Source organism: Manacus candei, unplaced genomic scaffold (genome assembly GCF_025592945.1).
Source record: "Manacus candei isolate 608988 ecotype Guabito, Panama unplaced genomic scaffold, ASM2559294v1 h1tg000152l, whole genome shotgun sequence".
NCBI lineage: Eukaryota > Metazoa > Chordata > Aves > Passeriformes > Pipridae > Manacus > Manacus candei.
This window is the reverse complement of record NW_026138200.1, coordinates 1,413,953-1,439,831: the sequence shown is the minus strand read 5'-3', so window position 1 is coordinate 1,439,831 and position 25,879 is coordinate 1,413,953. Positions and strand designations below refer to the sequence as shown.

General features: G+C 36.1%; 1 protein-coding gene across 1 annotated transcript in view; it reads left to right on the top strand.

Moving 5' to 3' along the window:
* The window catches only part of RICTOR (RPTOR independent companion of MTOR complex 2), a 75,172-nt gene that overhangs the window by 41,405 nt on the left and 7,888 nt on the right, over positions 1 to 25,879 (top strand). Inside the window, exons 16-33 of the mRNA XM_051772336.1 lie at positions 811 to 911; positions 2,406 to 2,568; positions 2,976 to 3,077; positions 5,226 to 5,272; positions 6,006 to 6,141; positions 6,694 to 6,893; positions 7,901 to 8,027; positions 10,193 to 10,357; positions 10,812 to 10,888; positions 11,010 to 11,088; positions 11,932 to 12,041; positions 14,194 to 14,281; positions 15,023 to 15,115; positions 15,924 to 16,030; positions 16,673 to 16,902; positions 18,577 to 19,606; positions 23,069 to 23,246; positions 24,519 to 24,603. Coding sequence (XP_051628296.1) covers positions 811 to 911; positions 2,406 to 2,568; positions 2,976 to 3,077; positions 5,226 to 5,272; positions 6,006 to 6,141; positions 6,694 to 6,893; positions 7,901 to 8,027; positions 10,193 to 10,357; positions 10,812 to 10,888; positions 11,010 to 11,088; positions 11,932 to 12,041; positions 14,194 to 14,281; positions 15,023 to 15,115; positions 15,924 to 16,030; positions 16,673 to 16,902; positions 18,577 to 19,606; positions 23,069 to 23,246; positions 24,519 to 24,603 — 3,118 coding nt within the window. The remainder of the gene's footprint in view (positions 1 to 810; positions 912 to 2,405; positions 2,569 to 2,975; positions 3,078 to 5,225; positions 5,273 to 6,005; positions 6,142 to 6,693; positions 6,894 to 7,900; positions 8,028 to 10,192; positions 10,358 to 10,811; positions 10,889 to 11,009; positions 11,089 to 11,931; positions 12,042 to 14,193; positions 14,282 to 15,022; positions 15,116 to 15,923; positions 16,031 to 16,672; positions 16,903 to 18,576; positions 19,607 to 23,068; positions 23,247 to 24,518; positions 24,604 to 25,879) is intronic.

Genomic DNA, 25,879 nt, shown 5'->3' with positions numbered 1-25,879 from the left:
TTTTTTTTGTTTTTAGTTTTTTGAGTCATTTTTCTTTAAATAATTGATGGAATTGCACAGGTGTTCAGTCAGTCATTACAAAGTTTAAAAAGAGGAATCTGTAATAATGTTTACTATTTTACTGGTTTCCAGATAATTTTGAAATGGTTGTGATGGTTACTCACATTGGCATATTCTGGAAAGCATAGGTATTTCTTGATTTTATGAAGAGGTGATTTATTAGTCAAATATGGCTTTTATCAAGAACAGAACAAATATTTATATTTTTATTTAGTTTATAGAGATGGAAGTCAGTTCCTTATTTTCATTATTCTTTAGTTTCCAAAAATATTTGCAGAACTACTTATGTTTATTAAAAGCAGTTGAACATCTAGTACCTTATGTTAATTAATCAGTTGGAGTTTTTGTGCGTAGCATTTTAGTAGAAATCAGCTTAAATTGTATTTCTGATTTTAGATTTTTTTTTTAGTACTATGTGCACATAACATAAGCATGTCTGATGCTCTGCAAGTTTTTGCATGTTAACACTTAAAAAACCACCAGTGCAAACAATATGGATCATAAACTTCTGAAATCTGAAATTGTCCTAAGTTACTTTCAAGTGTATTTGAGATTGATCAGTTAGATCACAAATTCGAAATTGTATGTGTAATATGCTCTGACATTAAGTGAAAGGTAGTTTCATTGTCATGATTTTCTGAAAGTCTTGTGAAAAGTGGTAGATTCTTCAAATGTTGATCCTAAAGAGATGGCTGAAATTGTTATAATAAGTTATTCTAACTGGTCTTTTTTTGTTTGTTTTTTTTTTAGGCAAACACAATTCTTCCTCATTCTCACAGCCATCACTTGCACTGCTTGCCAACACTGATGAATATGGCAGCATCTTTTGACATCATGAAAGAGAAGAGACTGTAAGAATTCTAAGTTACATTTAAAAGGATAAAGCTCTGTCACAAAATACCATCTTCTGGGTACTTTACACAGTTTAAACCTCCTAATGAAAGAAATCAAATAATTTGATAGATTCGCATCTTTAATTGGTATTTCTTCAACTCAGTGTCCTTAGTTGCTTTTTTTTGTAGAAGACAAACTGAGTGTGTTGGGTTTTTGCTAATAGGAAATATTTTTATTAATTACTCTTTTGTTAATTACTCTTCCATGTGTCCTGTCAGATCATTATTCTGATAAATATCATAAAGTTCTGTTTTATCTTTCATTCTGTTGTTAGTGATAAATTACAGAATGTTTCCAAACTGCTACCGTGAAATGATAAATGCTACTTGTAGAGTGCTTCCTAAAAGTGTAGTGCTCTTCTGCTTTTTAGATTTGAAGATTTCATATCTCTCACTAGAAGATTTTGATATGCAAAAGCACCGTTAGTTTTCAAAAAAGGCATATCTGAAAAACTTCATCAGAGGATATTTCAGGTGGTCAAAGCTATGGGATGAGAGGAAGGATGAAAAGCAGAACAGATATGCTTGTGGATTACCTTCGGTTCATTTGCTTTTTGGCATTTGTGGACATACCTGGTAGAGCAGTAAGAATTCCCATTTCAGTTGGAAGAAAGTGATTTGTAGAAGTGGTACTTTTTATTTTGGGATCTTGATATTGGTCAACACTGCATTGTTTCATACATTCAAAAACTGTAATTCCTGCTACTGATTGAATTTGCATAATTTAGATAAGTGACCAAATTCAAAGGTATTTGTTTGAAAACAAAAAAAAACCCACTCTTCTATACTTCAAAAATTTTTATTTATGGGGAAGGAAGATAGACTTAAGTTCTCATTTTTAGACTTCCTTATTTTTATTTGCTCAGCAGGTGGGGGTTTTTTTCTGCTACCACTATTTTGTAATTAACTGTTCTTGCCCTTGTCAGCTGTCATTTCTGATACTTCCTATCTTTTCCTGTAACCCTTGTTACATGCTGCTGCTGAATTGTTTAGATATAAGAGCAGGAAGCGCACTATTGATAGTCCTACCACCCTCAAGGGGTGGGGGAAGTAATAGAATGTAAGAGAAAAACTTTGTTACTCTAAGTTGAAGCTAACCCCCTCAGCTGTCAAACAGCAGAATATTGATCTACTGTGGCATCTCACAATGTAAATCAACTTCAAACTTTACGATACCTTCTGTGAACTGTGACAGACACCACTACTTGCAGAGCAGAAGAAAAGTTATCCATAAGGGTCATACTTCAGAGGCTCTGAAAGATAGTTTTCTGTATAGTTTCAGTGTGAGACTGAGGCTTACAGGTATATGAAAACTTGTCTCAAGAAAATAACTTTCTTTGCTTCTGAATTGTTGGTCAAGTCTTTCTTGAGCTGTTTACTCAAGAGATAGTGGTGCTCTTTAGTTTGATAACAGTTGCCAAATACCGATTATGGTATTTTTTTTTCTCTTAGACGAGCAAGTGCAGCACTCAACTGCTTAAAGCGTTTTCATGAGATGAAGAAAAGAGGACCTAAACCTTACAGCCTTCATTTAGATCATATTATTCAGAAAGCAATCTCAACACACCAAAAAAGGGATCAGTACCGTGTACAGAAAGACATCTTTATTTTAAAGGTATTACCATTATTCATTATTCAAAAATGAATTTGACATTGTATTTTGGAGACTTGGATCCTGCCCTCACCCAGGCTTCACTTATTTAATTCTGAGTCATTTATGTGATTTCTTTGTAGTATTTTTTTTAATCTGTTTTGTCTTTTGGGTACTTGTAGATACTATATTATATTTCCAGGCATTGATGTGCAAAACTCCAGTAATTTTTAATTATTTTTGAGACTAGTTGTGACTTACTTTTAGATTCTTAATGCAGTACTATAACCATACAATTTAACTTCAAATGAAAATTATTGTGAAGCATTGCCCTTTTAATGATTGTGACATGAGCAGTAAGTATATCATGTGACAAGACTAAAAAATTAATGTAAGGAAACTTATTGTAGCTTTTTGTGTCTGTATTCCAGGATACAGAAGAAGCACTCATCATGAATCTTCGAGACAGCCAGGTTCTCAATCACAAAGAGAACCTTGACTGGAATTGGAATCTAATAGGGACCATACTGAAGGTGAGCTTACAAAGAGCATGATAATATTTTGAAGAAATTGTTTGGGAAAAAGTCTCTGTTTCACATCAGAGCTTTGACTTTCTAATATTAATTCTGTAGTACATCCAATAATCTGTTTTATTTGGGAAAATTAGGATCTCATAGGTTTAATCAGTGCTGATGTAGTCTCTTTGAATTCAAAACTATACTAAAAAATACACTACAGATAAATTCACAAGTTTTCTTAATAAACATGTGTTAAATGTTATATATCTTTATTTGTATAGAATTCAAGTTTACAGAATTAGCTATATTGTCTTTAAAGCTGCTTGTACTTTAGACTGCAGAGGGATACTGCCTTGTTCAGTTTCATAGCAGATTTTTAAATTATATGAGCTGAAAGTTAAAGCCAGAGATGGGTTCTAGATCAAACTTTAGATGCTTAGACTGAGCCACATATCAAAACTTCATTGATATGCAACCTCATCGAATGTTTTGAACTAATACAAACCTGTAGCGCCAGGTTAACTACAAAATTACTTTGGCTTTACAACATAAAGGTAATACCTGAGGGGGGGGCATTATTTTAAATATATTTAATGCACAGGTTTTAAGATACTGCCTCTTTTTATAAGCGGAAAATTTGCTTTCTTTGAGTAAGAAAACTCTGAGTACTCAGTATAGTTCAAACTAAAATAGCTCCTGTCATTCTGTGCATCAAAGCCATCCTTCAGCTGAGTAACATTTTCTTACTGTCTGTACTGTGTTGATATGAAGACAGTGAAAGTACAAAAAAGGATTAATGGTAACAATCATAATCAAGATTATGTGGGGTTTCGTGGGGTTTTTTTGTGTTGTTCATTGTTTTTTTTTAAAAATAAAAGAAATTAAGTATTTCTGTGCCTTTCTTTCAGGGACCGATAAACTTGAAAGAGCAAGAATCTTTCTGGTATAAAGACCTGAATATGTATATGACAGTAGCTTTGCTCCACCAGATTTCCAGGCTTTTTTTACAGCAATTATTAGATTTACTGGGTTACTAGATACCTATTATTATTAGTTGTAGATATTTTTACCTTTGATTCAATATTAAAGATATTATCAGGAAACTGTTTTTCAGAACCTCACTGTTAATTAGTCTATATAGTACTTTGACAGTGGAAGTTTTATTTAGTTCAGGTGTTTGAGTTTTATTGAACTGCAGTTTGCACCAAATGGTCAATTTTTCTGCTATATCAGACCTCCCCAGCAATGTATTTTCTAGTGTTCTGTCAAACAGTTGCTAATGTCTCAAAACTGGGGAGTTCTTACAGAATGAGAAGTGTATGTGTTTTCTGGTTCACTTTTAACCACTTCTGTTCCTGTTAAACTGCACAGCACCAGCATAAACTGAGATAATGTTATCAGAATGATCCATCTTTAGTCCTTAGACAAGCAGGATCCAGATTCTAGTGTTCTGAATCTGCTATCTCATGTGGCTACTCACCTGCCTCTTACATTTGTGGAGCATTAGCGCTCTAACCACCTCACTATGTGCATCTCATGTGGTCCCTTACTGCCTTTTTTACTTGCCCAGGTTGCTGTGTAAGCTGCTAAAAGAGCTTAGACAAAAGTGTCAACCTCATCTGTATCTGACACTATTATTGTAGTCATTTTTACTGATCATTGACTAGTGCATTTTATGTCTTAATGCATCTTACAAAGTGTCAACAGGGGAGTTTGAATTCTGTTTTAATAAGCAAAATTTAAGTGAGCTATAACAGAATAATGTTTATTTTTAAAACAAATCTTACAAATATTGGAAACAACAACCTAAAAATTATTTCCCTATTGTGCATATCAAATTTTTTTATTTGCAGAGAAAAAACTGAGCAAAATTGTTTATTTATTTTTCATCAGCTTTTCATGGTTTTCTGTTTTCATTAGAATTGTGGCCTTGTACATGTAGCATGTGACCAACATTCCTTGTCCTTCTCTAGAAAAAATTAAACAGTTCTTGAAGCAGGAAGTATGGGCTTTTCAATAAAATAAGTGCTTTTTACATATGTAATGTTAGGTGTAAGGAAACTTGTATTTCCAATTAGGTAAATATGACTGATAGAAGTATGTGAATTCTAGTGACTAATTAAGGACAAGTTTCATATAATGCTATATTTGCTGTTTTTCTAGTGGCCAAATATAAATCTAAGGAACTATAAAGATGAACAGTTGCACAGGTATGTAAAAATTATTTAGACTTCCTTTGAAGAAAGAAATTTGAAAAAAATGATTTTTACTATTGCAATAAAATATTTCTTGGATATATCACATTTCTAAAACTTAATCTATAGATAGGTAGAGAATCTCTACTGAAAATTTATTCATGTGAAGCAAAACTCAAGCTACGTTGCTTACTGTGATTTCAAAAAGTGAGAGTCTGTGTTTGCAATCACTGTGTTATGTTTCAAAAATGGTTAAGTTAGGTGAATGAAAATGCTGTTGCTGAATGAATAAGACCATTTCCTGTCAGAACACAAAATCGTGTTTTTTATGGTAACATTAACTGTTATAGCTGGAGAAAACTCAGTTTGCAAGATTCTTTTTTAGCTCTTTGTTAGTCTAGATAATATAGTCTTTGAAACTTGCCACAGGATATATTACAGCAGAATAGATTATAGGCATGAGAATGAGAGGGGAGCTATGTCTCCTAAGAGCATAGAGATTTTAAATTCCTTTGCTTATATTAAGTAATGGTTTAGACAACCCTTTATAAAACACAGTACAGCAGCATCTCTGATGTCGTCTGGATAAACTCATTGCTGTTACCTGCTACTCTTCTAACAGAGTTTGAAAATTTATTGCCAATAAACCAATTTAATGATAACCTATTTTTTCTCCCAGCATTACTGTGTCCTGTGAGACTGTCCTTGTCATACTGAAAAGTAGCAAATTCTTTTTTACTTTCTGTAGGTTTGTAAGAAGGTTGCTGTATTTTTACAAGCCTAGCAGCAAACTCTATGCCAACCTGGATCTGGACTATGCCAAGGCAAAGCAGCTCACTGTCGTGGGCTGTCAGTTTACTGAATTTCTTCTTGAATCAGAAGAGGTAATGTATTTTCAGCTACAGGACTGGAGGCAGAATGAGTAGTCTTGCTGTGTGCCACTTGGAGTAAAAACCTTAATTTTTGGTAAAGACTTCTGAGACTTGGGATCTTAAATCTAAAGTGACCAGTGTAAATAGGAAATACAATGTAAAATACTGAGAAAGATGACTGTGATTATGTAGAAATTTTATTAAAAACAGCTTTGTTAAATGCAACTTAGAGTTTGGAGTAATTTTTCTATTATTTTTGCTATGTATAACCTTCCTTTTCTACGTCCTTTCTTCTTTTGTGCTAAAGACTTTTATGCCTCAAGTCAGAGGAAAACATCATAGAATAATACTTTTCCCTTTTCCTGGAAAGAAATAATTAGTTCCTAAAATACCTCCAAGCTTAACTCCTTTTATTTGCCTTGAACCTTCTTCTTTAGTCTGAATTGATTACCAGCCTGCATTTCTATTTTGTATCATTTTAAGAAATTTGAAATTATGGGTTTCAGTACAGAAAAGAGATGCAGTTCTGTTACTTACAGATGTTACTCCTCTTTGTTTTGTTAGGATGGACAAGGTTACCTAGAAGAATTGGTTAAAGATATTGTACATTGGCTCAACTCTTCATCGGGAATGAAACCTGAACGTAGTCTTCAAAATAATGGGTTACTAAATACCCTTAGCCAGCACTACTTTCTGTTTTTTGGGACTTTATCTTGTCACCCTCACGGAGTGAAAATGCTTGAAAAATGTAATGTGTTTCAGTGGTGAGTGTTTTTATCCTGTTTGAGCTGTGCTTGCGCTGTAAGAGTTATGAAAATTGTAAACTGTGAATCAGGGCCACCATCTGGAAAGCTGGGAACTCTGAAGTTGTTTTGGTTTACTTGCAGGTAAAGATCCCCCTTTTTTTTTTAAGAAGGGATCTTTTAGTCTGTCACAATAAACAGATAGATATGATTGTGGCATAAACAGCTTATTTTTTCCTATCCACACCTGTCTGACAGAGATCAGTCTCAGGAAGGATTATAGTGTACTGAAAAGACAGGGGTAGGGAAATAGAAAGACAAACAAAACCTAAAACACACAAACCACCAAAAACTGATGTGCATCATACTGTTTGTGAAATGTGTTGATATGTGTTGTACTTAATGCCCAGTCCATTATACTTGAGTGAAGTTCTGAAGTTCAAAATTTTGTTCATGTACAGATAAACTTACCTTCCTTTGGGAATGAATTGGTTAGTGACTAATACCAGTTTATTTAAATATACTAAAATACGAGCAGAAATGCAGGTGTTCGGATGTACTCCATTTTTTGTAAGTTGGTTTTGTCGATTATTAGAAAGCAAGGTTTTTACTGCCTTCAGAAAACCTGATTTACAATAAAATCTAGACAGCTAATAGGACTAACTTTATGGCAAACTTTATACACAGCGTTTCATAATGAAGAATTGTTCACAGAGCTTCATGAACAATTTCTATACTCATAATCACTTAAGTATGCTGACAAAACTTTTACAGAGCAGTTACAGAAAAATGTTAGTTTGAGGTTTACCCTACCCCCTTACAGTTCAGTGCATTATTTTGTCCTCATTTGACTTTACAGCTGTAACAGTTTATAGATACTCCATTTCATATGATAATGAATTTTGTGATTATACCTCATATGGAAGGATAATTCAAAGTGCTTAAGTTTAAATTATTGCTTGAATAAATAAACAGGTTTGAGTGAGTTCAAGTACTAATTTTATTCTTCCTCCCTTTTCTGCCTCCAGTCTTCTTAACCTTTGTTCTTTGAAGAACCAGGATCACTTGTTAAAATTGACTGTTTCTAGTCTGGATTATAGCAGAGATGGATTGGCAAGAGTCATCCTTTCTAAAATCCTGACAGCAGCTACTGATGTAAGTTCAGTTCAACGTATGTTCCTTTAGATGCCATTAGACATTTATTTTGTTATTCAAGGTGTATGACTTTATTTTTTAAGCTATTATATATACAGGAAGGTTTTTATTTTTGTATTCTGGGAAATGAAACTCCTACTCATCTAGCTTTTGAATTTGTTGTGAACTTCACACCCTATATTGTATTTGTGCTCAAGAAAAGTTGTTCAGTTAGAGGTTTCTCTTGTGTGTGAAGGGGGTTAAAGTCTCAGTATGTATAAACTAAGTGTAACATTATTGTCTAGGTCAGTGGACATCCTAAGTTAATTGTGAAGGCATTGCTATCACAAACAGAAATCTGTATTTCTAGCTCTACAAAGAAGGTTAACCTTCTGGTAGAAGATACTGTTTTAGTAATGATTGAGGTTACTCAGTGTGGTGGAACTGAGCAGAAGCTGTAGCTCCTGGAATGAGGGGTTGTCCAGAAATAGTCACTGGGATTTGTTCTCTTGAATCAAAGAAATTGAGTGGGAATAAAATAGAATTACATGGACTTGGGAGAGGAGACTCTTGAACTTTTAAGTTGTAATATTATTAGACAAGCAAGCGTTGATGTCAGGGAAATGACAATTAGTAAGTTGAAATATAACTAGGCAAACATTCATTACTTAAGGGGGGGTTGTTTCTGTCACCTGAACAGACAGAATGTATTCTAGAGTGGATATGAGAAAGAATAAAGTGCTACCTTTAAGTGTCTCATGGTGTTTTGGAAAAGAGGGAAGGGAACTCAGAGCCTGCCAAAGATAAGATGATTCTTATGGATAAACAGTGGAATCTGAAAGTAATGAAGATAGTTGAGGTTGAAGGGTGACTCATTGAAAGAAGAGGGTGAGGCTCCTTACTGACTACAGTTTTTTTAATTGGGTTCTCAGTTCTGTTTAAAAGCAATAAAAATATATGGGAGTTGACATAATTTCTGAAAAGCTATATTTAGGAAGGGAGAAAGACAATCTCCAGTAGGTTTGTTTTTTTCAGAATTCTTAATTCCCTGAGAGTGTCTCCAAACAATAAAAATTAGTTTCTCTTGTCAACTCGAAATTAGAAGGGGAGAGTAGCATTTTGGGGTGACTGTATACAACAAAACATTTACAGAGCAATATCTTTACAGATCAGTGAAGGAGAAGCACATCTTAACCTACTTTCAGATGTGCTTTGGTCATTCATGCTAAAACAAATTAATGCTGCCTCAGCTGCCTTTCTGCCAGTTCATGGTAGAAATAGCAGAGTAGCCAGTGTGTCCTCAGGTGCTGCAGTTCAAATTTTATCCTTATAGGTGGCTGGGAGAGGGAGAATTACCCTACACCTATCTATGCTCTGCTGTGTGTAGTCAGATGAGCAGTGACTTCTGACTTGCTTCATCATTTCTAGGGGTCTTAAAACCCCGTAATAGTAAAAGTAAGAACCTTCTGACAGATTAGAGCTTTATCTATGTTTTTCATGTAGTTCATGCATGAGGAAAAGAGATGTCCTCTGCACTGGTTTTCCTGTTCATTCCCATCAAAAGTAAAAACATTTCAGGATTTTCCTTCATCTGGAAAGGCAATACTGGGCTTCCCCTCTCTGTTTTTTACCCTCTTCTCTTCTCCACACTGAACAGATAAACTAATCAATTTATGCTGTTTATTCAGTAAGTTTTGAACAGCAGTACAGAAATTGACAGGGTACTTGGTTGATTATGCTGTCACTTGGAGAAACTCATAGTAGGTTTTCTAAGAAGTTTGGAAGACCAAGTATTTTCAGGAAGGAAATGAAAATTTATAAAAATAAGTTCCCCAGAGGTTTTAGTATTTGATTTTTAAAGTCGTCTGCAAAAATTACAGACTTGTTGCACTGGCCACTTGCAAGGTATATTTGTTGCTAATTCTGATGACTTTGTATGATGCTCTCACATAAGGGCTTTCCAAGCAGACTCACAGTGACCAATTTACTTGTGATTTCAGACTTGATTTTCCTATTTGATAAGATAGAAATAGCTCTAATAAACTGTAATTTTAATAGATAAGGTGTTCATCACAGCTGCTTGCTACAAGATATGGTAATTGAAATGTCTTTGTAAAAGGTAGAAACTATTTAACTGCATTAACTGTTTTTCTTCCATTCAAGAAAGCATTTTCCTTGCTTTGCAGAGCTGCAGGTTGTATGCAACCAAACACTTACGAGTATTGCTGAGAGCTAATGTAGAGTTCTTCAGCAACTGGGGGATTGAGTTACTGGTGACCCAGTTACATGATAAAAATAAAACTATTTCTTCTGAGGCACTTGATATTCTAGATGAGGCATGTGAAGACAAGGTGAGCATCCTTTCCCTTTTTGACCTCTTTTTGTTATGATACTCTTAAGTCTGTTCCCCACCCCTTTCCCTGGTAGCAAAGTAAAAATATGTAAGAAGCTACTTATGGTTGCCTGTCTTGGTTCTCATTGATGGATTTATAATAGTTTATAGACCCCTTTGATGAAAACACTGCGGTATGATTGACAGGAAAATGCAGACTTCTGGAGTCTGCGTATTTTAAATAAGAATTGCAACAAATTCAGCTGTTTTGTTAATGATATTTTTTGTGACGTAATATATATTTAATGACAAAAGGTACCTAAAATTGGTAATATCAGGATACATTTGGTGCTGTTTAATATTTCCTGTTGTGAAAAACCTGCTACTTCATTGCTGGCAGATTGATGTAGTTATTGTAGTTTTCAGAATAACATAGTGCTCAAATACTCCTTATGTGTTCTTAATTATTTTAGGCCAATCTTCATGCCCTTATCCAAATGAAACCAGCTCTTTCTCATCTTGGTGACAAAGGTTTGCTTCTACTCCTAAGGTAAATGTTGAATACTGTGTTTGACTTCACACCGTGAAAACAAATAAGTGTTCCTTTCTATTCAAATTGCGTGATTTTTTTTTTTAAAGTAGAGTGGTAACTGTCTGATGTTATTTTACAGATTTCTGTCCATCCCAAAGGGATTTTCTTATCTAAATGAAAGAGGTTATGTAACAAAACAGATGGAAAAGTGGCAAAAGGTAATGCTAAGAAGAAAGTGTGCTTGATATCAGGAGGGGGAATGGTGTGAATGTGGGTTTAGGCAGCCAGAGATCCTTAAAAATATTGTATATTAATGTATGTGCCTGACTAATGCAAATATATTTATTGCCTCAGTGACTTAACGGTTTTGCTGAAAAAGGTTGACAGGGACTTAGAGTTGCGTAGGTCCTCTGTACCTGTGGGCTTTTGATTTACCGAGGCCTTTATTTCAGCAAATATTTCAGAGTGTAATGACTTCCTGAAAGAGGTTGGTTTGTAAGGTCTTATCTAGCTGAGTGTGCAAAGGAATGCCACTTTTCAAGATAGCTGTTACCTCTGGTTATTGCTAATTATAGTTAAATGTGGAGCTCACGAAGATAGAATTGCTTTACTCTCTTAGGAAGTAAAGAGGAACACAAGACCATTAAAAATTCGTAATTGCCATAACTTGAATAAAACTCTCCAGACCCTACTTTGTTTTTGTAATTGATTATAAGTGGTTGGTCTCATTCCCATTGGCAATTTTTTTTACTAGTTTAACTGTCACTTCTCAAGGAGTGCTGAAATGCGTGGTGGTCTATTGAGATTATTTGAGTTTGTCAGATGTGAAGTATTTTCTTCCTTTTTTTAACAAATTCACTGAAATGGTTATGGAGTCAATTGTTGACTCTGCAAACTCATTGTATGTATGGAGTGCAATAATTTTTGTGAGCCCCACCTTCAAATTATAAAAAAATTCAGCCAGCCTTAAGGAGCACTTTAATTATTTCTTCCTTATAAAGTGTCATGCTATGAGACCATAAACCACTAAATGTATTGTGTCAACCTTTGTCTTCTTATAGGAATATAACCTAAAGTACGTTGAATTGATTGAAGAACAACTTAATGAAGCACTTACAACATACCGCAAACCTGTTGATGGTGATAACTACGTTCGTCGGAGCAACCAAAGGTAAGTTTGGGAAAGTGAGTCTTGAGGCATAAGTTGGTGGGACTGATCAAGAAAGCTGTAAACTAGAATGTATGAAGGAGGGGCATACCGACAGGGTTTCAGTTTACACTGCTCCTGGGAACACAGAGGTCTCAGGAGCTTATCTGAAATACTTCTACAACATGGTAGAAGAAACAAACAGGATGAACTGGAAGTGCTGGTCAGTTCCCAGAGCTTTAATATCAATGGTATTAGCAAGACTTGGTGGAATGAGCCCCATGATTGGACTGCTGGGATGGTGGGCTACAGGTTGTTTAGGAGGGATATACAGGTTGTTTAGGAGGGTGCAGAGCAGATGGATGCGTCACTCTATATATAAGGAAGAGATTTGATTATACAATTAGTGATGATGTGATTGAGAACCTATGGGTAGGATTAAGGGGATGGGAAATAAAGGAGATGTAGTGGGTGTCTGCTACTGATTGCTCAGCCAGGATGTTAACACTGATGAGTCATTGAATAGGCAGTTAGGAGAAATTTCTGGATCTTGTTCTTATGGGCTTCTTACACAAGACTTCAACTTCCCAGGCATCAACTGTGAATATCATACTGCAGTAACAAGCAAACTTGGAAATTCTCAGAGTCTGTAGGAAGTACCTTCTTGACGCAGGTACTCAGTGAGCCAGCTAGGAAAGATGCCCTCCTAGACTTGCTGTTTGTGAATACAGGAGGACTTGTGGGAGATGTGATGTTCTTGGCCACAAAGATCATGACATGGTTGAGTTGAGAATTTTCAGTATAGTGAAAAAAGGGACAGCAGAGCTGCTGCCTGGAACTTCAAGAGAGCTATTTAGCAGAGTACCCTTTTGAGCTTTTGAGGGCCCAGGACTCCATGAGTGCTGGTCTGTGTAAGAACTGCATTTTAGAAGCACAGGAACAGACAATTCCATTGTGTTGTAAGTGAAGCAAGCAGGGCAGAAGATCACCTTGGCTGAACAGGGAACTCTTCATGGAGTTCAAGAGGAAAAGAAAATGAAATTATCTCTGGAAGCAAGGTCAGGCTTCACAGGAAGATGATAAAGCTGTGATTCACGTAAGCAGGCACAAAAGGGAAGGCACAAAAGGCCAGAGCTCATTCAGGACTGAAACTGACCAGTGTTCTGTCATACAATAAGAAAGGCTTTTTTAAGTGCATTAGTGGCAAGAGTAGCTCAGAAGAAAACATTGGATCAATACTTTTCAAAGATGGTCACCTGACTTGTAGGGATGAAGGAAAAACAAGGATATTCAGTGTTTTTTGTCTCAGTCTTTAGCAATATTGATAGACCTTGGTCGCGAGTTGGAGGTCCACAAGTATGGGAAATGTAACTTTCCATTTGTGGACACTAAAATTGTAAGGGACCAGCTGTTATCAGCTGAATGTTCACAAAACCATGAGACCTGGTGGGATTTCTTCCAGAGTACTGAGGGAGCTAGTTGATGTTGTCACAGGACCCATCTCTGTCAAAGGTCTTGGGAGCCTGGGGAAGTCCCTGCTGACTAGAAACTGTTATTCAAGTTTGCAAGAAGGGCATAAGGGGAGACCCAGAAAACTGAAGACCTATGAGTCTAAACTGGGTTTCTGAAAAATTATGAATAAGGTTACACTGGAAATTATTAAAAGGCATTTGTCGAGTTTGGAGAAAAGGAGGCTGAGGGATGATCTCATTGCTCTCTGCAACTTTATGAGGAGGGGAAAGGAGAGGGACATACTGATCTCTTTTCCGTGATATCCAGTGACAGGATTCGTGGGAATGATTCAGAGCTGAAGCAGAGGAGGGTCAAACTGGACATAAGGAATCATTTCTTTATCACAAGGGTTGTGAATCGTCACATAGTGGAACAGGCTTCCTAGAGAGATGGTAGATGCCGTAAGTCTGTCAGTGTTCAAGCGGCTTTTGGACAGTGCCCTTAGTAATGGGTTTTAACTTTTGGTCAGCCCTGAAGTGGTCAGGCAGTTGGGCTAGATCCTTTCCATTCAAAATAGTCAATTCCTTTGTAAATGCCTCTAAAGAATTCTCTTCATTTGAAAAAAATCAAGAGTAACTCATTGCATTACGCTGCAGCGTAATTTATTGTAAAAGAAAATATTAGAAGTGCTGGGAAACCTACGTATGATTTCTCTTTCTGCCAGATTGCAGCGACCACATGTGTACCTGCCAGTTCACCTTTACGGCCAGCTGGTGCACCATAAAACAGGCTGCCATTTATTGGAGTCCCAGGTGAGGATAATAACTGTTTATAACTTAAAATATTTTTAAAGATCACTGTAACCCTTTTTAAATATGTCTTGAAAGAGATGGCATTTAAATGGTCATTGCAAAATAAGTTGATTAGGTTGTTGTTGATTAAGTTGTGAAAGTGTTTGCCATTTAGTCTCATGTTAAATTCCTTCCTGATGCTGAAATGTCAGCAAAGTACCTTGTAACATTTTTCTTAAAATGACTGGCAAAATCTTAGAATGGAAAGCAATTCATAAATGGTAAAAATTTTTCACTCTCTGCGAATTGTATATTGACAAATATACATGCAGTAAAACTGTGCCTATCCTTTTAAGCATGCAAAAATATGGAGGTGAGGAAATAGAATCTTTTGAATATTCTGAAAATATAAAAAGAAAAACCTTAAGTTCATAATTGCTTAAATTTACTTTCCAAGTGTGCTTGATTATGATCATTGAAAAGTTCAAGAGAAAACTTATATATTCCAGTGTGTTAGTTTGACTAATCTTTTGTCTTTATAAAATCTGAAATAATGTCATGCAATCAGTGATTTCATTTAGATTTTCTTCTTGCATTATCACAGCTGTTAATTTATGGTTATAATTCCAGAATTACCACTGTTCATCTTGGGGTACATGCTTTAAATAAGTGCTTTAACTTTTTCTATAAATGCAAGAGAACCTGTTTAACTGAGATCTCCTTTTCATTTTTGACTTAATTTCTTCTGTTTTTCTTCTTCAGAGTATTGTTACAGATCTAAGTTACACTGTTCGTTCCCCAATGCTGGATAAATGGGAAGGAATTAAGCAGCTGAAAGCAGCCCTTTGGGCTTTGGTTAGTAACAGATTTACAAACCTTTTGCAGTTGTTTAGTTATGACTCTTGGTTCTGAAATAACCAAGCAAATTTTCATATAAATAATGAATTAGGGTTTTTGTCAAAAAGTATGTGATTTTTTCAAGTTGGAATCTGTACCATAACTGGACTTTGAGTTGAAAGTGGTTCACTGCACCTGTTTTGTTCTGAGTTTTTTAATAATCACTTTGTCTTTTTTTCTTTTTAACAAAAAAACCTCCACATTGCCATATGTAGCAACAATATTAGTATGGAACCAGTAGTTACAAGTTGCTGTGGTCTGATTTTAATGTATTCACTGTGGTAGTCCCTCATATTTTCGGAAGAAAGTTGGCTGCCAGTGTAGATGCATGAGAATATAGGCAGTCATGGCACGCCTGGTACTTGAGACAGGCAAAAACCTATTATTGGTGTGAATCCAAGCTACACTTCTAAATTTGCTTTGCCACATCAACTGTTCACCTGCTTCTTTCTTGTAATAAATTGGCTGTGTAAGAGGAATATAAAATGAATAAACCCAGATCATACTGCAGAGTGTAGTAGAAGTGATAAAGTGAGGGATACATAGTAGTTGTAACTGTGAGCTGATTGAGGTATTATAGATAGTGTGCTGAGTCCTTTTTTGGATTTGCACAACTAGAAGATGCAGACAGGGTGCTCCAATCTTGTAATTGCTTTGAGAAGATATGGTTTGAAACTCTATCAAAAAACAAAAATGTCAAAGTTTTACACTGACAGTGCTGCAGATCACATCAAGATCAAAACTTACTTGACAAATTTTATTCCAGGGCAACATTGGATCATCAAACTGGGGTCTTAACTTGCTTCAAGAGGAGAATGTAATTCCAGATATAATGGCACTTGCTCAACATTGTGAGGTTCTGTCTGTTAGAGGGTATGTGTATCTGATTTATACATAAAATTTCCAGATGGTAGTTGCCATCAGTTTTCAAATAACTTTACCTTGTTTACATGAGTGTATTTTTGTACTTTACTGGAAACCACCTATTAAAAATCACTGATGATTGATACTCAGTCTCAGTTTGATGTAACAGTAGAATTGTATAAGAAGTCTGAAAGAAAATGCAGTAAACAAATGAAACCTATGAAAAAAGATACATACTACTCTTCTCCTTTTTAAAAAAAAATAAAATATTTGCTGCTTATGTCTGTGAAAATTAATTTATAATTTCATTATTTTTATTGAACATCTTTTTGAATCTTTAAAAGCATAAATAGATGGTATCTTGCCTAATATTGCTATTGCATTAGTGTTTGTCCTTTTTTCAAAAGGTACTTTTCTACTTTATGTAATAAGGCTCTTGTGAGAATTAGTTTTTATTTTTGAATAGTTCTCAGATACTTCAATGCATTTCTTAAGCTTCCAGTGATTTACAAATAAAAATTAACAGTATACTAGTTGGCAGTTTTGTGAAGTTTCTGCTGAATTGTTTTGAAACTTTCAAGAGAGAAATAAGGTTAGTTAAATGAGATGCTATTATTGATGCTCTTTTTTCTATATGTACGTTAAATACAGAACCTGTGTCTACGTGCTTGGTCTAATAGCCAAAACTAAACAAGGATGTGACATTTTGAAGCATCACAACTGGGATGCAGTAAGACACAGTCGTAGACAGCCTTGGCCAGTGGTCCCTGATGACATGGAGCAGCTCTGCAATGAACTTTCTTCTATACCCAGCACTCTTAGCTTGAACTCTGAGTCCACCAGTTCTAGGCACAACAGTGAAAGCGAATCTGCTCCTTCAAGTAAGTAACGAGAACACCAAGACAAGCAAACGAAAGAAAAGCAAATGGAAAAAAGCCCCAAACCATGATAAAATGACATTTTGGTGTCCTTACCAACCTTCTGGCAGGATGAGGTTCAGGCAAATGGTGTAAAGGTGATAGTGCAGTAAAAAGAGTTGATAGTGCAGTAAAAAGAGTGCAAGCAAGAGGACAGTTATATGCATTCAAAGAGATGCAGACAAGTGAGAGGGATTAAACAGTATCTTAGCTTCACATTTGGTGTAGAAGAAAGAAATTTTAAGATTAGGGTAAGTTATTAATTTTTTATGTCAAGTCTTGGCAGTTTACTCTATCGTGGCTAGGCTTCACGAACGAAGATTTAGGAAGGCTCTATCCACGTTTGTTACAGGCACATTGGTGACTTATGAGGCCAATACAAGACAGACATATCCGATTGCAAAAGGCACAGCAGAAAGACTCCTTAGATGGTGTATTCTGTAAGACACGATTCTTTCTGCGTTGTCTTTTCTCCTCCAGAGTGATCCTGCGTGCGTTCTCAAAGGAAACGGCAGCGTTGTAGATGGTGTGTCTCCAGGCCTCCCGATTTGAGGCCAGAGTAGACCAGTTATGATGATCAATATGGCCAAGGCTGAGATGTTGTTTCAGGGAGTCCTTGTATCTTTTCTTCGGGGCTCCTCTCTTGCAGCAGCCGGAGGCAAGTTCACCGTAAAGCAAAATCTTAGGGAGGCAGTGGTCCTTCATCCTTGAGACGTGCCCTGCCCAGCACAGCTGAATTCTCAGCAACGTGGCCTCAATGCTAGTGACTGCTGCTTGTTCTAGAACAGATGTTTTGGTCACATAATCTGACCAGTGGATGTTTAGGATTGTACGGAGGCAGCGTTGATGGAGGCATTCTAGGAGTCGCAGGTGGTGGCGGTAGACGACCCATGATTTGTAACCGTATAAGAGAGTAGACAGCACTATGGCTCTGTAAACACTGATCTTGGTGCTTTTCTTCAAGTGTTTATTTAAATCAGTCCAGCAGTTTACCTACCTAGGTAGCCTCATCTCCTCAGGTGGTAAGATTGATGGGGAGATAGACAACAGGTTAGCAAAGGCATATAGTGCTTTTGGAAAACTCCATAAAAGAGTATGGCGTAATAAACACTTGAAGAAAAGCACCAAGATCAGTGTTGCTATAGTATGCTGCAGAAAACTCTGTGCTTAGGTATAAAGATACACTTGGCTGTAGTCAAAGGAATATTCTAGAAAATAGATTCATGTATTCTCTAGGTGTACATACATACACAAAGTATTGCTGTATTTAAATCATTGTGTATTTCGAGTATCTAATGCATTTTATTTTTGCTGTGTGTAGCTGGGATTCAAATCCAGAAGTATATCATATTTAGATATCATTAAAGGAGTGCTTCTGTTGTAATCCCAGTAGGTGGATATTTGTACTGAAATAAGATGGCGTGGCTTTTCTTTTGAAGCAGTGAGACCTTCACCTCAGATACTCCTCAAGTAGTTAATTTGCACTACAATATGCAGAAAAAAATTATGAATTAAAGTAGCAGTAAATTGCATAGATTCACACTTTAGCTTCTATAGAATGGCTTCCTGTTTTGCAACATAGTTTCTACACTCTGAAGAAATGTCCATTTGCAGTGACAAAGTCTCATATAATTTCAGGTATGTTCATCATGGAGGATGACCGTTTTGGTAGTACTTCCACCAGTACATTCTTTCTAGATATTACTGAAGATGCAGAACAAATATTTTATGACAGACCTGGACCTTCAAAGGACAAAGACCGTAGTCCCTTTCCTTTTTTTTCTTCTAGTAGACTTGTGAAAAATCGCATTCTAAACTCTCTTACTCTACCTAATAAAAAACACAGAAGTAGCAGTGATCCGAAAGGAGGAAAGCTGACATCATCTGACAGTAAATCAGGCCTGAGGCGAAATCGTACAGTAACAGAACCTAGTGGTAGCATAGACTTTCCTGCTGGGGAAGAATTTAACCCTGTTTTCAGAGTTCCAAAAATCCAGACTTTACGATTAGAAACTTCTTTTGTTGGAAGTAAACACGTAGAAGATACTGATAGTACCCCAAGTATTGGAGAAAATGATCTGAAGCTGCCAAAAGGTCTTGGAAATGAAATTCATAGGGAAAACACAAGCAAAGAAAGGCTGATAGGAGATGGTACTACACAAACACATTTCAAGAGTCGTAGCTTAAGTTTTAATACAGATACCACAACAAGTGGCATAAGCTCAATGAGCTCCAGCCCTTCAAGGGAGACTGTAGGTGTGGACACTACAAACGTAGATACTGACTGTGGAAGTTTGAGTACTGTGGTAAGCACAAAAACAGTTAAACCAAGTCACTGTTCAACACCACAGTCTAACCACCTGCCTCTCTCAAAATCCAACTCTGTATCCCTGGTACCACCAGGGTCTTCTCATACCCTTCCCCGAAGAGCCCAGTCTCTTAAAGCTCCTTCACTTGCTACGATAAAAAGTCTTGCTGACTATAACTTCAGCTACACAAGTTCTCGAGATGCCTTTGGCTATGCTACACTAAAGCGCCTACAGCAGCAGAGGATGCATCCTTCACTGTCTCACTCAGAAGCCCTGGCATCTCCAGCAAAAGATGTGCTGTTTACTGACACCATTACCATGAAGTCTGGCAGCCTGGATTCTCGGCTAACCCCAAGCCGGTAAGAGATTATTATGTCCTCATTTCTTACTTCAGTGCTGTAAGAATCAGTTAAATCGGAAAAGTATCTTTCTATTACTTCTTTCTATCTGTGCCTAAAAGGGGCAGTTGTTGCAAGGTGATTCCTAATTCCACTGAAAGCAGTACCGGTATTAGGAGAAAAATAGAAGAATAATGATCAACTTTGTAAGGGCTGTCAGAGAAACCTGGCTTTCCAGCTCTGCCTAGCCCCTTTAATGCTGTTGGTGGCAAAGGAAAATGTTTCCTTTTATCACTTCCTTCCTGTTTTATTTTTCATAGTATAAAAATGCAATTGCACTGCTAACACTGTTAAAGTTGCAAACACACCAAATTGCCCCTGAAGTCAGAGCTGTATTTAAGAAGCAAATTTTCTTGATGTCACCGGGTGAGGTTTTAGGACAGGGACTCCTGCCAGTATGCTATATTTGTGTTCACTGTGGCATTGAGGCCAGTGATGAGATACTGGTACCACTGATAGGAATGTCAGTTTGGCTCTAGCTGCAACAGAGCAAAGATTTACTCATAGCATTTATTTTTAGATGGCAGTGTCACCTCTTTATTTTTGAGTGATATTAGATGTTCTGAAGACTAATTAGAGAGTTACATAAGATGTCTGGCTCTTGACATTGACACTGTTCCCAGCTGCAGCAGTCAGTGCTTAACAACTTTAACTTGAAAGGCCTTGTGTCAGATTTTTCCTTTCACATCATCTTACCTCATGTGTTGGATTTTCACACTGCTGTTGAAAAGACACTTTATATCTCTGTTCTTCCCTTAACATCATCTCTCAGATGAGAGAAGGCGGAGATGCTACCAGTACATGCGTCTTATCGCACAGATCAGCAAATGCCCCTGAGCTGCACTCCTCACACCCAGCTGAGTGTATACAGTGCCTGCTTATTGCTCTGCATTTTTGGCCTGATAAAGAGCAACATTCATTTGTTGATATTTTCACATCTTTCTGAAAAGATGCCATAAAAGATAATTTCTTCTCTCTTTGTTCAGTTTCGTTAGAACTAGACATGAGTGTGTTGATTAAATTAAGAATGATTCAGTAGTTAACCTGTGCTGTCCTGGAAATTGAAAGTGCTGTTCCTTGCTCTGTCATGGGCTTCCTGTGCTAATGCAGGAACAAATCGGTGTCATTTCAGTGGTGGTACAGGTTCTGTTATGGCTGTAAGTAATATTGTACCATTACTTGCAGTCGTGTCCCTGATATGCAGAGCAGCCTTGCTGCAGTGGACTTTCATCCAAAGACTCTGCATGCAGTGGCATACTGACAATATTCCTGGTGCTTAGCTGTTCACGTTCTCTTGTATCAAGGATTTGAGCTGACCTGTTTGACACTGAACTGAAATGTCTAGAGTGCTCATATCTCTCAGAAGGTTAAATAATTGCAAACATACATGCTAAAAGAGATTTTCAGATTGTGTTGGTCACTGATATAATTGATTGGAAGGACTGCAGTGTAACTAGTACATGTGTTTTTCTTACTGCTTACAGTTGAGTGTCACTGCTGAATAATTGTGGTCCTTATAATTTCAGATTATGTTTACTAATAATTTCAGAGTAAGTTTACTATTTCCAGCTAAAATTGTCCTTAACTGTTATTTAAATAATAAATTAGAAAGAAATATACTGTCTTTTTTATCTGCCAAAGCTATTTGTCTGTCAGTCTTCAGAAAACTTTTATTTATGATTTATTGACAGATTTATGTGTTACATTTATTTTTGTGATGATTTTAGTTGTTCTTTTCATTAAGAAGGTTAAAAAGCCTTTTTATTTGGGTGAATTATTTTGTAAGGCTAAATTTCCCACCTTTGACTTCAAAGACCAACAAAAATGTTAATGCACGTGTTTCAAATCCTGATCATGGGTCTCACCCTATCACCTGCAGACATTCCTACATGAAAACTTAGTAATGTTTATAAATACTAATGATATGTCTGTTAGCTTTTCTAAGAAAAGCAGGGACAAACATTTAGGATTAATACTTCTGTCTTTAATTTTGAGAGTCATTGTAACATGTTGTATTATGAAATAATTAATGCAATTAGTAACTTTTTCAGTTTATAGTCATACAATCTTTTAGTAGGAAAAGTCCTTCAAGATTGAGTTCAGCTACTAACACAAGTCCACCATTAAACCATGTCTTTAAGGGCCACATCTACACACCTTTCAAATGTCTTCAAGGATAGCAACTCAGCTGCTTCCCTGGGCAGCCTGTTCCAATTCTTGACAACCCTTTCAATGATGACATTTTTCTTAATATCCAATCTAAACCTCCCCTGGCACAACTTGAGACATTTTCCCTCTCTTTCTGAAGTATGGCTTAACTTTTATTGGAAGTCCACTGCTACTGTCATTAGCAATGGTCTGAATAAGTATCAAGAAAACTATTGATATCCTGTAAATTGTTTCATGCATTTTTATTGCTTAATAATGTCTTGAACCATACATGGTCAAATTTTGGTAATTTAGTTTTATCTGAATATCTGCTAGTCTGTTAGGGATAAGAAGACTTTTTATTGCCCTTCTATAACAAAAAATTGATAGAAAACTATTTTGAAGGCAAAAAAGAAAGCAAATGTTCACTGTACTTTACCTTCCAATATATAATAATTTGCAATAAAAATTTACTGTTCCTGATGTATGTCTTGTTATTAGGAAGCTTTAATCCACTGCATATAGACCATCTACATTATCATCTGATTAGCAGAAAACATTTATAGATTTTTGTCTTTGATGAGAAATAAAATGACAGATGGCCAAATGTGAGGTTTCCATGACTAGGGCTCTGATCAGCACTGAGGACTTGTTCTCCTGCCTCTTCTATCCCATCTCGTTTTCCCAACCTCTTTGTGTCTTCGTTCTTTGAGGTATTTTTCGCAGTCAGCTCTGCTCACTGTACAGGTTTAAGTTTGTTCTTTGGGCATTTGTTGAGCAAATACTTCCTCCGTGCTTTGGTGGCCTGGTGGTGGCACCTTCGGAGTACAGGAGTAAAATATTCCCTGCACGCATCGCTGGTAGGCTCAAGGTCTGCCTTTGCAGGGATGTGCCTGCTCAGCTCAGAGTTTGAGAATATCCAGGAAATACATGTTCAGTGTATGAGTACATTTCAAAATGAGGCAGTTAGGCCATTAGCCTAAATCATTACTGACTCCATCTGGGCTGTAAATATTCAAAGCCTGGAAACTTGGAGAAAATATATAGTTTTGCAGGATTAGTTTGAATTCCTGTACTTGGAATTACAAAGAAGAAATTTTTACTCTAGGAACTGCCAAACCATGCAGTATGAGGCAGAAAAAGCAATGAGCCTGTAGCTGTAATTTGTTGTAACAAGCTCCGCGATCTACAATGGGATGATAAGGATAGTCTTACTTTTAATGTGCTAGAATGGGAGAGTTACTAAAATTGTGATTTATTGTTTCCATGTTGCAGGTTCATGAAAGCTTTAAGTTATGCTTCATTAGATAAAGAAGATTTATTAAGTCCTATTAACCAAAACACACTTCAGCGTTCCTCTTCTGTTCGCTCCATGGTTTCTAATGCTACCTATGGTAGCTCTGATGATTACATAGGCCTTGCTCTCCCGGTGGATATCAATGAAATATTTCAGGTATGTATGCATTAACTGATTTGGTTCGTATGCATTTTCATACTGAAAGGTAGGTAGTCAACTGTTGCCTTTCCATCAGAGTAGATTAAATCTAGAGAAATGAGCAAAAACGGATGTGGTACTTTCAAGAAATGCATTTCGGAGAACAAGAGGTTTTCTTCAAACCCTGTTTACGCAAGGTCACTAGTCTGGTTTGCATTATTAGGCAAATAATGAGACACACTATGTTAGAGGAATGTTAAACAATGGTGACATAAATATGCTGTCATAAGATTTTTATTTGACATCTGACTTTTTTACTAAAATTAACATAGTCTGTGGACATTTGTTAATGCCTCTTTAGCCATTTATAGTCAACCATAAATTATGTGCGTAACCACACAGTTAATTCCCTGCTTACCTTGATCTTGAAATAAATACCAATATTTTATTATTTAATCATCATAGTATTAAATTATATTGTCTTTACTTAACCTTAAAGGTACATATTTTTAAGTTAGAACAGGTTATTTTAAGTGTCTCAGCAATTGCTTTCCTCTTTCTACTTGGTAGAAAACGCATTCTGGTTTAACAAACTGATACATCACAGGCTTTAATATTCTGTTACTTAATTATCAAAACCAGGGCATGGTCTATGTCAAAAGTAAATCAGTGGGCTTCCTTATGTTTACTTTACTTAGTTGTTGCCTTTCAGTTGTAAATCACTTTCTTACTAATCTTACAAAAATACAAAACCAAGACCAAAGGCAAATTTTTCTGTAATACCTGCTTCTGTTTTCCCTTTGTGAAATGATTACTTTTTCTTTCTCCTTCACAGTCTTTGTGGCACATTTATGTTGCTAAATTTCTTCTCTCTTAAGTCTTTTTGTAGTTGAGACATGTCTCAACTCTGCATCCTACAGACAGCATGTTAGATGTCCTGGTTGTTTTTGCACTGGATTTCCAAGATCTCCAGTGCTGTAGAGTCATCATAGGCAAATTATTAATAATCATTGTGGGTCACTGGTTTTCTTGCACCAGCCTATCACCACTGTTAGAACATTTACTAACTGGTCATAAGCCTTACTTAATAAACATTCATTCACAAATGTATATTTTTCTCATTTGGCTTTTCTTCAGTACTTGGGAGCTTATTCTTAATTTTCTTCTCTAATTATATCTTCTTCCTGAAGTAAAAAAATCAACAACATTTTATTTCCTCATAAAATCTCTTTTTCCTTTGTATTATGATTATCACCTGTGCTAATTTTAATTTTCATTTGAATATTCCAGGTAAAGGAAACTCCATATTTCCAGAAGAAAACTACACCGCCACTTGATGACCGTGGAGCTAGGGTCTTTGCACCTGATGCAGGAGGTACTGGTTTTGTTCCTCTCCTGCATGTTTCTGTTGTTTATTGGTACACTGAGTGGGTTGTTGATTTATTCGTTAATTTTTCATTAGAGAAAAGCTTATTTATTAGCTGTTAAGTTTTGAGAACTGTGTTCTGGAATCTGGATTGCAGGCCTTGAATTCCCTGTTTTATTTAGTTTGAGATAATACAGTGTTGCATCCAAGTTTGGTCCTGCTCTAATGAAGGGAGGAGGAAAGTCTGCTTATCTTCGATAATGTGAGCTAATGCTAATCAGAGACTAGTAGTGATATTGAATTAAAGGAAGTAACACTAGATAAAATATGAATGCTACATATTGAACTGTTACATTTTGATTTCCCTTTGATTAAACATGAGTTTATAGGAACCAGTAATGGTGTTCAGTGTTTATTTCAGAAAGTAAATTTTGTCTTTCTGTGATGTGTCCATCACAGTTGATCAGTGAAGGTGATGGGACATGGTACAAGAGAACTGCAAGTACTCAAATGTGTGACTTGTTCTGGAATGCAATTTCTTTTTACTCCAGAGAAATTTGTAGGGTCTCAGTATGTCTGTTAAAAAGGACAACTGAAAAAAGAAGCCTTGAAGCTGGTCCTCTAGTAGTATATTAGGATAGCTGTTGTTCTGCCTCTTGGCTAACTGGTGTTTCCTTACAACCACTTTGAGCATTTAAAAAGACACACTTTACTGATTTTTTTCTTTTGTTTTGTTAGCATTGTATATAAAGCTGATTTTCCTGGAAGTGTGTTTCTGTAGTTTGCTAAGTTTCAGTGTAAAGTAACTCTTGTTCAAAATTGTATTTGTTTTTTCCACTCAGGAAAGAGCATGTCACTAAAGTGTCTTCTGTTTGTTTCTGCATTGTTGACTCTAGTTTCTTCCTGTCATGACCACTAAGTTACAGTTTTTTAAATAGTGTTTCTATGTGCGTTAGTGCATGTGTAATTTAAACATCTGGTATATTTTATTAATCTTGTTGGACACTATGAAAATTGGTAATGTGTTTGGTGTTACATAGGTATTAGTAATGTTGATACTATGTCAGGATTTACCACTTACCATCTTTTACAGTATGTGTTTTTAGAGGTTAAACTCTGTCCTTTGCAATGTTATTTTATGTCTGGTAAGTTGAGACTAAAATGTGATGTCTACTTCTCAAATGCTAACAATATTGGGAGCTTAACCTCTCTCAAAAAAAATAATGTTACAGGTGTTCATGTGCACACACTCCCCAGCCTTAAAAGGCTTAAAAGTGGAAATTGA